Source organism: Montipora capricornis, chromosome 10, assembly GCF_036669925.1.
Source record: "Montipora capricornis isolate CH-2021 chromosome 10, ASM3666992v2, whole genome shotgun sequence".
Classification (NCBI taxonomy): domain Eukaryota; kingdom Metazoa; phylum Cnidaria; class Anthozoa; order Scleractinia; family Acroporidae; genus Montipora; species Montipora capricornis.
In genome coordinates, this window is record NC_090892.1 from 64,573,944 (window position 1) to 64,585,782 (window position 11,839).

Sequence of the window (11,839 nt, forward strand, 5' to 3'; positions counted from 1 at the left end):
AAAATTAATGGACCTTAGAAACTTACCATGTACATGTTCATGTCATCGCAAACACAATTGGATTCTCCACATGATTGATCATTTCACAAAATATTCAGTCAACAAAGAAGATAAGGACACCTTATCAGGAAAAAGCAAGAACACACAAAGAAAATACAACAACAAAATGACAACAAGCAAACCCAATACTATTTCATTCCAAGTCAACAACTTTGTCAAAATAAAAATTAATTAAGTGGACAAACGTCCATAACAACCAAACACACTTCTTTGTAAATTAATTGAAAAAGAAGCTGGATTTATGAAAGTTGTAACCAAATTTGGAATTATTAACACTTGGATTGCATGCGCACCAAACAGACTACAAATTACTGAAGACAAGAATGCGATAAAACACAACTAAAACAACAAGTTTCACTGCCGCATGCAAAAAGGCACTTGGCCAGTGCCACATGTACAAGAGGTGCAAAAACAAGGAAATGACTTCGCATTGTTCAACTACATGCAAGTGATGACTGTTTAATAAAGGTTACAAACGTTGTGGACTACCAGAAAAAAAAAAAAAAAACTTTGAATATGATCTTGTTCAAGTACTTATAACCATAAATGTGTTTTATACTGAATTACATTTGTACAAATAACTGTACGTTCAACAATCTACCTTCTAAAAAGTCAATTGTCTTTTTCCTTCCAAAAACCAGAAAAATAAAAATAAAACAAAGTCACATGAAGGTAATTCTTATTAAACAAGGTTGTGTTTTTCTGCTGCTCTAAGATAAAGAAAAGCAAAATTAGTTATCATGCACAGTATGCCTAACCCCAACCTTAATGCTAACAATTTAAAATCAGTGCTTAGAACTAATAACAACCAAAGGCGTTTTTACAGACTAACTCATGGAAAACGTACGCTAACTACATCTCCTTACTGATTTACTTACCAATATACACGTAGTTGCTCAGTAACAATTGATGGACTTTTTGTTGATGTTTCCTACTTTCAATTTCAACCTAGTTTAAAATTAAATTTACCTAGGTTGAAATCATTTAACCCGAATTTCAAATTTACCTGTAACATAATCAATGCAATATACAACTGAGCCCTACAAAATGAAAAACTGCCGAGAATTCAGTGATATTGTGTTCCCCAAATTTACACTGAACGCTACGTTGTGCATTGCTTTGAAATCTCTTTAATTTGACTCTAAACTGATCATCTACTTATTATAACCTAACAAACCATTTCTCTATGAAATGTGACTCCAACAATGGACATAGGGTTTCGCAATGAAGCCTCCAAGGTTAATGTACCCGGTCCCTTTCCAGACCTAAATGAGTAAATCTTTTTTCGACGAAAATAAAAAGTACAGCAAAACGTAAAGCGTTGGAGGATTGTCCGCATATGTTGGCGATAACCCTGGCTGAGGAAAACGTACAAACAAGGATTTATAAAGCTGTTGGCGTGACAAAGCCAGAAGAACAATACTTCAACCTCCGGTGAAATTTTACGATATACATCCTTACGAAAATAAAATATATAGTGTATCACATGTGCTGGAAACCAGCAAACTGCGAAAAGAACTATAATGGCTATTAAGGCTAGTATTACTCTGCGCTTCTCCTGTTGTGATGACTTATATCTTTCCTGGCTTACGTTGCCCGGTATCTTTCTTTGCCATAGCCTCCTCGAAATGAGGGTATAGAGTACGATTAGAATTAACAGAGGGATACAATAGAGACAAATGAAAGTTATTAAGTAGTAAATCTGAGAAGAGATTTCATTGTCAAAGCGTGGAAAATAGCGAATGCAGTAATATATACCATTTTGTTGTTGGATGTCATAGGCAAAAATGAATGGAACGGCGTATACCGCCGAGCTAACCCATATGGCCAAAGTTGTCATTTTGACTTTTCTTAAGGCTCTTACTTTGGCTGGGTATAAGACAGCGAAAAAGCGATCCAGTGAGACTGCCATGACCGTAAAAATTGAGGCGGGTATGGACACCTGGTAGGAAAAGTGAACGATTTTACAAGTTATCTGCCCGAGAATTCCTCCAATCCACTTAAATCCCACCTGAAGAAAAATAATGCTGTACGGCATCGCAAATATTGTGATGAGCATGTCGGCAATGGCCATGTTAAGTATCAGCATATTTGTGACTCGATTCCCTGCCTTTTTCATGATTGCAAAGTATATGGCGATGCTGTTTCCCGCTATTCCAAACATGATCGTCACAGCATAAAGGACTGTAATGGTGACTTTACTGGTTGTGCTAAATTTTACTGTAAAGGAACTCCCTATGGAGGCAAAGAAACGCTATTTGTTAAAAATGGTGGGCGGTGACAAACTTACTTCCGAGTCAGGATTTCGAGTTGGATTTTCGAGTGAGAATTTCGAGTTGGATTTCGAGTAAGGATGTAGAGTTGTTTTTTTCGAGGTGGTTACTAGTAATCCAGCTGTAGCGGCTCGGCTAGTTTACCGGTAAACCCTCTCTTAGATTTCCAGTGCAATGCAGTCAACAAAAGAATTCCTGTAGGGGTGGGGTTAGTGCTTTGCCTTTTTATTCTGCGACATCATTATGTAAAGCATACATGAAGTAAGAGGCAAGACAGTGAGTCTTACATGAAGTCATTACATGCTCCTCATTTCAAAATAGCAAGATTGGGAATACGATAACCAGGCGTAAGATCTAGAATTTGATTTTTCTTGTCATATCTATTCCGGTGGTGCAAATTATAAATCTGAGTTAAGAATTAGACGCAAGAAAAGGCAAATATATAAATCCTATGATTCCCCATGTTTTGAATACCAACAAATGGCTCCAATGCTGCTTAACAGTGCTTTCCTAGTTAGTCCTCCGCATGACTGTTCTGTTTTCAGCATTTTAAGCGGTTGGATATCATACTGTGCACTGAAAGTACATGTTCAAACCACGTCCGTTCCACAGCGAAGCATTCAAAGAATTTTCCACATCGCACGAACTTTCTTATTGTCCCTGGCTGTCGATTATTGCACGCTTGAACACGTTATTCAAGTAAATAAGGTATTTATAAGCCTCCGTGCCATGGAGACTCAAGGCCTGCCCAACCCCTTCTGCTCACGTTTCCAAAATTAAGTGTCAGCTATTGTTTCCAGTCAAAAATACAATTACGAATGCAATACTAGGATAGATTAAACAAGATTGCCGTTACCGATCTGCATTCTCGTTCTCCTCCATCAGCTTGGAAAGACCTCAAGACGATGAGCAACGCCGCTGAGAAAGTACATTGTGTAAAACCACTGAAAATTAATTGGAAACCTCGCCAAAAAAATCCTTACTCGAAAAATCCAACTCGAAAATCCAACTTGAAATCCTAACACGGTAAATAGGCAACCTTTTCGTTGGTGGTCAGGTTTCTGTACAAGTGATGCTAACTTCCATCTCTTTAAACAACAACAACAACAACAACAACAAAAACCAAATTCTACCTGAAAATCGAATTGATCAGTGTGCAACAGCCATAAGTCTTGTTTATGGATCTTGTATAGTGTGATGCGAAGTGTATTTATGTTGGCTTTTGGACCTTCTGCAATTTTCAGATGATGCTTTTGAATTCTCAAGTCCAATCTTTTGCACTGTAAGCCCGTGCGGACAACTTGACTTTTGTGTTAATTATCAGATTGTTGGTCATGTTCACGGTACTATAATTAAAGTGGAATACATAGAGCTCGAGTTATCTTAGTTTAAACGGGATAATCTCACTACAGTTATAAAATGATATAGCTACACTATACTTAACAACTATGCGATGCTTTTTTAAAGTTAATTTTTTAAATTGTGATTTCAAAACTACAAACCTTGATCAGAGTATGACAAATTCATAGCGTGTACGTTAACGGCGGATCTAAAGAGATGGAATATAATAGATAAAAGGAATTAAAATGTAATGTCGAATATTAATATTAAATTGAACTGGGATGGGTCGACTTTTTTTTTGTCATTACTCACCGATAGCGTTTTAGAGTAAACTCCTCTTCACTCATATAAGCTCACAAAGTTATGCACCTACAGCGATGTCGGCCAGTTGAAGTCTTATATTCATGCAAAATATTAGCTCATTTGAAACAAGATTCAACAGGTATGCTTAATTAATAAATTCAAGTAACCAAAAAAATTGCCACTTTTCTACCGCACCCTTTCCACAACATCATTTTTTTCAAAAAGCTTTTCTACCCATTGCAAATTTCTTTAAGAAATCACCAAACTCGATGAATTGAAAAGCCGTGGGATATAAAAGGAACTTCTTTTAAAACAATTTGAAGCAATAAAACATCGTCGTTAGCTGTTGGCGTCTGTAAGACTTCTTACTCTTATCAAATGACAGGATGTTCGTATCACATCAAGTGAGACCAAGCAATTAATCATTTCAGAGATTGTAAAGGTTTATAATGAGGGATGGAAAAAATCTTTATGAAATGGTCTTTGCATATCGGATCACTGATCACTCCAAGTGAGGCAAAACAATATTTGAGAGGTTTTTCGAGGATCCAAAAAAAAAAAAAAAAAAAAACAATCATTGAAGACAAGCGTCTTTCCTGTCGCTCAATAGGACAGTAATTGCTCGATGCATCACAGATCTTCTTATTTTTTATCCCTGCGCATTTCCTTTCTATGAATGAATCTTATAATTAATAAATCTAGCAAGGAATATATTTATTCTATTTAGGCAGGGCTATTTAGGAAAGAAATTACCTGAACTGAATTTGTTCAGTATGACAGCCTTCCCGATGTGACAATCGCGTTCGAATTCATAAATGATGGAGATTTCCTGGAGAAGTTAAAGATTGCATTATTCAGAAAGTAAAGAAAATATCTTCCTGTCTTCCTACCAGAAGCACGGTTATTGAAAGCAAATTACTGTAAATGCGCCGAAAAAAGCCTTTACTCTAATGACGTTACCAACGCACCAGGGGCACCCAACGTCAATTTTCGGAAAATATCTGTTCGGAAGACGATTTGAGATCTAGAATTTTCGGAACATTTGTTGTAAAATTTGCTTGCTTGCCTGCCTGCCCTAGGATTTTCGAACATATAAAAAATGGTATAATTGCTCATTTTTCACGGATTTTTACCCTTAAAAGGTCACCTAGAAGTTTCGAGAGCTTTCCTTCAGCCTGAAATTTTCGAAAAGGTTAGTATTGATCCTCATAATTTTCGGATCACTAGACTTTCAGCTAGGATCCGAACAGATGAAAATTTTTTAGTGGATAAAAATCTGCCTATATCTACCGTTTAAATACCAAAATACGTTTAACAACTGTATGTTTAAGTGGTTTTGAACTATATTCTCGTTGGGTGCCCTGACGCACGCGTTTCTTGTGAAACCACAGGGAGTAGAGGAGTCTTATTTGACAGTTTTTCCAGTTAAATTCACCGTACGAATTGATCTTGTTGCTGTGAATCACCGTATGTGATCAAACCACATACAAACGATCGCGTTACGCTGCCGTTGATATCCTATCCGCGAAACGAAAGCTGCATACAGTAATGACTGTGGGCTTGTCACTAGTGGTCACTAACAGTACTCTCGGCACCTGGTTTGATCACGGTACGGTAAATTTGTAGTGCCTAATAGTTCAAAGGTAGTTTTTCCTGGTTTATGAATATGCTTAAAAAGGAGATCTTAACGGGTGTTATTGAAATCCAAAAAAGAAAATTGGGGGTAACCACGGATTTTCCAAAGATAATTGTAAAAAGGCTGTAAAATACAAAGCAATGTATGGCGTTCTTTTCCAAATTGACTACCAAGAGCACTTGCTGAGTTCTGAATTATTTGCATAGTTTTAAACAGTGCTGTCTTGTTAGTAAGCAACACCCATGGGAAACCCGAGACCTCGAGATGCACAGACCGTATGCGCAATGACAATAATAAGCACTGTTCTTAATTAAAAGAAAGTTTAAAAAGCTTTGAAAAGAAACCATACGGGAAAAAAAAGGACGGTAGCTGCCAAGGAACAGGGCTGGCGCAGTGGTGATAGCACTCGCCTCCCAGAAATGCTTCTCGGGTTCGACTCCTTGAATCGGCCTAATAATTGTCGGAGTTGAAGATGTGGGTTTTGCACACAGACCTATTATTATTATCGAGGCATTCCAAAGTTCAGAGTATCGCTGGTCTTAACTAACCATGACCAATGGTTAAAAACCCAAAGCATCTATTATTATTATTATTATTATTATTATTATTGATATATTATTATTATTATTATTATTATTATTATTATTATTAAAACATAAAACTGTAAAAACCAACGATAAAATGATGATGGCAAACAGCCGAAAACGTTAGGTTTGAATATTTTAATTTTTTAACTTTTAGCCTTGTATATAGAATATATTTTACTAAGCGAATATTATGGACATTATTATTATTATTATTATTATTATTATTCTTATTATTGTTATTATTATTAATATATTTATTATTATTATTATGAGTCGTATATTTTAATAATAATAATAATAATAATAATAATAATAATAATAATAATAAGACGGTCTGGCACTTAGGTAAAAAAACTGATAGCCTAATCTATCTACATTAAGAAAGCTATTAAAAAACTGAAATATATATACAATATATACATTTTTTAGGGAAAATATAGATATTCAAACACCCTAGTATCTAACGACAACATCTTTAACAAAAAAAATAAAATAAAATAAAATAAAATGCAATTCATTTCTATTAAAAGTGAAACCAAGAATATTAAAAAGATCCTAAAACACTAATAGCGTTTAAGCGGCAGTCATCAATGAAATCCCCTTGTGGGATTTTGTGGAAGGGTGTCCTGGAACCTCTTACGCATGTGTGTACCGATGCATTAAACAAGATTGCCGTTACCGATCTGCATCCTCGTTCTCCTCCATCAGCTTAAAAAGACCTCAAGACGATGAGCAACGCCGCTGAGAAAGTACATTGTGTAAAACCACTAAAAATTAATTGGAAACCTCGCCAAAAAAATCCTTACTCGCAAAATCCAACTCGAAAATCCAACTCGGAATCGTAACACGGTAAATAGGCAACCTTTTCGTTGGTGGTCAGGTTTCTGTACAAGTGATGCTAACTTCCATCTCTTTAAACAACAACAACAACAACAACAAAAACCAAATTCTACCTGAAAATCGAATTGATCAGTGTGCAACAGCCATAAAAGTCTTGTTTATGGATCTTGTATAGTGTGATGCGAAGTGTATTTATGTTGGCTTTTGGACCTTCTGCAATTTTCAGATGATGCTTTTGAATTCTCAAGTCCAATCTTTTGCACTGTAAGCCCGTGCGGAAAACTTGACTATTGTGTTAATTATCAGATTGTTGGTCATGTTCACGCTACTATAATTAAAGTGGAATACATAGAGCTCGAGTTATCTTAGTTTAAAAGCGATAAAGTCACTACAGTTATAAAATGATATAGCTACACTATACTTAACAACTATGCGATGCTTTTTTAAAGTTAATTTTTTAAACTGTGATTTCAAAACTACAAACCTTGATCAGAGTATGACAAATTCATAGCGTGTACGTTAACGGCGGATCTAAAGAGATGGAATATAATAAATAAAAGGATTTAAAATTTAATGTCGAATATTAATATTAAATTGAACTGGGATGGGTCGACTTTTTTTTTGTCATTACTCACTGATAGCGTTTTAGAGTAAACTCCTCTTAACTCATATAAGCTCACAAAGTTATGCACCTACAGCGATGTCGGCCAGTTGAAGTCTTATATTCATGAAAAATATTAGCTCATTTGAAACAAGATTCAACAGGTATGCGTAATTAATAAATTCAAGTAACCAAAAAAATTGCCACTTTTCTACAGCACCCTTTCCACAACATCAACTTTTTCAAAAAGCTTTTCTACCCATTGCAAATTCCTTTAAGAAATCGCCAAACTCGGTGAATTGAAAAGCCGTGGGATATAAAAGGAACTTCTTTTAAAACAATTTGAAGCAATAAAACATCGTCGTTAGCTGTTGGCGTCTGTAAGACTTCTTACTCTTATCAAATGACAGGATGTTCGTATCACATCAAGTGAGACCAAGCAATTAATCATTTCAGAGATTGTAAAGGTTTATAATGAGGGATGGAAAAAATCTTTATGAAATGGTCTTTGCATATCGGATCACTGATCACTCCAAGTGAGGCAAAACAATATTTGAGAGGTTTTTCGAGGATCCAAAAAAAAAAAAAAAAAAACAATCATTGAAGACAAGCGTCTTTCCTGTCGCTCAATAGGACAGTAATTGCTCGATGCATCACAGATCTTCTTATTTTTTATCCCTGCGCATTTCCTTTCTATGAATGAATCTTATAATTAATAAATCTAGCAAGGAATATATTTATTCTATTTAGGCAGGGCTATTTAGGAAAGAAATTACCTGAACTGAATTTGTTCAGTATGACAGCCTTCCCGATGTGACAATCGCGTTCGAATTCATAAATGATGGAGATTTCCTGGAGAAGTTAAAGATTGCATTATTCAGAAAGTAAAGAAAATATCTTCCTGTCTTCCTACCAGAAGCACGGTTATTGAAAGCAAATTACTGTAAATGCGCCGAAAAAAGCCTTTACTCTAATGACGTTACCAACGCACCAGGGGCACCCAACGTCAATTTTCGGAAAATATCTGTTCGGAAGACGATTTGAGATCTAGAATTTTCGGAACATTTGTTGTAAAATTTGCTTGCTTGCCTGCCTGCCCTAGGATTTTCGAACATATAAAAAATGGTATAATTGCTCATTTTTCACGGATTTTTACCCTTAAAAGGTCACCTAGAAGTTTCGAGAGCTTTCCTTCTGCCTGAAATTTTCGAAAAGGTTAGTATTGATCCTCATAATTTTCGGATCACTAGACTTTCAGCTAGGATCCGAACAGATGAAAATTTTTTAGGGGATAAAAATCTGCCTATATCTACCGTTTAAATACCAAAATACGTTTAACAACTGGTTTTGAACTATATTCTCGTTGGGTGCCCTGACGCACGCGTTTCTTGTGAAACCACAGGGAGTAGAGGAGTCTTATTTGACCGTTTTTCACGGTTAAATTCATCGTACGAATTGATCTTGTTGATGTGAATCACCGTATGTGATCAAACCACATACAAACGATCGTGTTACGCTGCGGTTGATATCCTATCCGCGAAACGAAAGCTGCATACAGTAATGACTGTGGGTTTCTCACTAGTGGTTAGTAACAGTACTATCGGCACTTGGTTTGATCACGGTACGGTAAATTTGTAGTGCCTAACAGTTCAAAGGTAGTTTTACCCGGTATATGAATATGCTCAAAAAGCAGATCTTAACAAGTGTTATTGAAATCCAAAAAGAAAATTGGGGGTAACCACGCATTTTCCAAAGATAATTGTAAAAAGGCTGTAAAATACAAAGCAATGTATGGCGTTCTTTTCCAAATTGACTACCAAGAGCACTTGCTGAGTTCTGAATTATCTGCATAGTTTTAAACAGTGCAGTCTTGTTAGTAAGCAACACCGATGGGAAACCCGAGACCTCGAGATGCGCAGACCGTATGCGCAATGACAATAATAAGCTCTGTTCTTAATTAAAAGAATTTTTTAAAAGCTTTGAAAAGAAAGCATACGGAAAAAAAAAAAGGACGGTAGCTGCCAAGGAACAGGGCTGGCGCAGTGGTGATAGCACTCGCTTCCCAGAAATGCTTCCCGGGTTCGACTCCTTGAATCGGCCTAATAAGGGTCGGGGTTGAACATGTGGGTTGTGCACGCTCCTCCGAGAGCTTTTTCTCCGGGTACTCTGGTCACCTCTCATGAAACGAAAGACTTGAAGTGAAGTGATTGTTATTCTTTCTATTAATATTATTACTATTATTATTATTATTATTATTATTATTATTATATTTATTAATATTAAAATTGATATTAATATTAATATTATTATTATTAAGGCAGACCTGTCATTATTATCGAGGCATTCCAAAGTTCAGAGTATCGCTGGTCTTAACTAACCATGACCAATGGTTAAAAACCCAAAGCATCTATTATTATTATTATTATTATTATTATTATTATTATTATTATTATTATTATTATGATTGGACATCGAGCAGAGCAAACACGCTCTGTACATGTCTCCAGTTTTATCGTCATTTTATGCTTGAATTGATATCTTAATTAGTTAATCTCTGTTTTGCTGCTTTTAAATGGCCTATCCACGTTTTCTGTTCATTTTACTGGCTGGAGTCGTCTGTTCTTTCTGTGAAAAAGATTTTGTCTCGCTGGGCCGCCATGCGTGGCGCTGCAAACAACGAATTCATCGACCGGAACGTCACAATGTTGGAGAGGAACAACTCCCGAATGATCATGATCCTGTAGCAGACACTGTTTCTCGTGTTTGTCTCACAAACTGCTGTTGTGGTAAACTTTGTAAGGGAAACAGAGGATTAAAGATGCATCAAAGGAGCTGTAGAGTTGTTTTGGGTTTGAATGATCAACTTCGCGCTGACCTCAATGATATCACGCTCACTGATCAAGAATATGGCAATGGAAGCGTTCCTTTAATAACCTCTGGTGTCTCTTCTCTTGAACCTGGAGATTATGGTTTTCCTGATATTAAAACAGGAATAAATCTACCTAAATCTGATGATCAATGGATAACGGCCAACGAATATTTCAAATCAGTCCTTTTTCTTAATCATCCAATCACGGCTCAGAATCTCAGCTCAAGTATCAAACTTTTAAACGACACTATTTATGACTATTTCTCTGCCAACTTTGATCAAGTCGCACAAGCTACTGATGAACGCCTGATAAAAAAGTACGAAGACAAATCTAAACATGATCTGAAGAAATCTCTCAAAGTCTTAAAACACTCCGCTAGCGCAGATATCGCTGAAATAAAATACGTATCTCGCCTACTGCGTGACAAGCTGCGAAACAACACTTCTCAAGTCAACACTGACCCGATGAATCATGATTATTCCATCTCTAAAAATTTCTGGGGTTATGTCAAAAAGATCTTCAATATAAAAGCCGAAAAGCTCCCTTCATTCTCCATGGACGAGTGTTTTGATTACTTTACAAGAACTCTATCGTCACTAAATCCGACCAGAGTCTTCAACCTTCCAAGCTGGATACCAACGTTATCTGATCCTGTTATTCCTTTTAACCTTGAACCTCCTACATACCAACAGATATCAAATGTGATTAGAAAAATGAAGGCTTCCGGTTCTCCTTGTCCCTTAGATCAATTATCAATCATTTGTTTTAAAAGATGTCCGTTTCTTCGCAGCTATTTATCTGAAATTATCCGTACGGCTTGGTCAACTGGATCCGTCCCAAGCGAATGGAAGAAAGCATGCACAATCCTCATCCACAAGAAAGGAAACGTTAATGACCCTGCCAACTTTCGTCCAATTACTCTGCAATCTGTGCCCTTAAAGGTTTTTACCTCGTGCCTTCGTAATGCCATTTTCAACTTCCTTGCCGCTAATAATTATATTGAACATGAAATTCAAAAAGGTTTTACACCTGGTCTCTCAGGAACTTTTGAGCATACTGCTCAAATGGCTGACATCATTAACAAAGCTCGTACCAAGCAGCGTTCTCTTGTCATTACTCTCCTAGACCTCAAAAACGCCTTTGGTGAAGTTCATCACAATTTGATTCAAACCGCTCTTGATTACCACCATATCCCTGATCATGTCAAACTTCTGGTTAAAAGTCTGTACACTGATTTCAAAACCTCTATAATTACCAATGAATTTCGTACTCCGTTTATATCTATTGGTCGTGGCGTACTTCAAGGTGATTGCCTCAGCCCTCTTCTT

General features: G+C 36.3%; 2 protein-coding genes across 4 annotated transcripts in view; one reads left to right on the forward strand and one right to left on the reverse strand.

Annotated features, from left to right (window-relative positions):
• LOC138019743 (tachykinin-like peptides receptor 86C) lies at positions 1–4,802 on the reverse strand. Of its 3 annotated transcripts, XM_068866618.1 has the most exons (5): positions 3,987–4,068; positions 3,836–3,882; positions 1,925–2,295; positions 939–1,008; positions 8–120 (listed from the first exon to the last, which is right to left on the reverse strand). In XM_068866618.1, the coding sequence occupies exons 1-5, from the start codon at positions 4,019–4,021 to the stop codon at positions 95–97; spliced, it is 549 nt and encodes a 182-aa protein (XP_068722719.1). In that variant the 5' UTR covers positions 4,022–4,068; the 3' UTR covers positions 8–94. The 3 variants fall into 3 exon arrangements, with proteins under 3 accessions (XP_068722718.1, XP_068722717.1, XP_068722719.1); XM_068866617.1 differs by lacking the exon at positions 3,987–4,068 and adding an exon at positions 4,731–4,802 and having other exon boundaries at positions 1–2,295; XM_068866616.1 differs by having other exon boundaries at positions 1–2,295.
• A 5,411-nt stretch (positions 4,803–10,213) lies between these two features.
• The window catches only part of LOC138021188 (uncharacterized), a 5,547-nt gene continuing 3,921 nt past the window's right edge, over positions 10,214–11,839 (forward strand). The window contains exon 1 of the mRNA XM_068868051.1: positions 10,214–11,839. This exon is cut by the window's right edge and continues 452 nt beyond it. Within this exon, the coding sequence (XP_068724152.1) occupies positions 10,214–11,839 (1,626 nt within the window).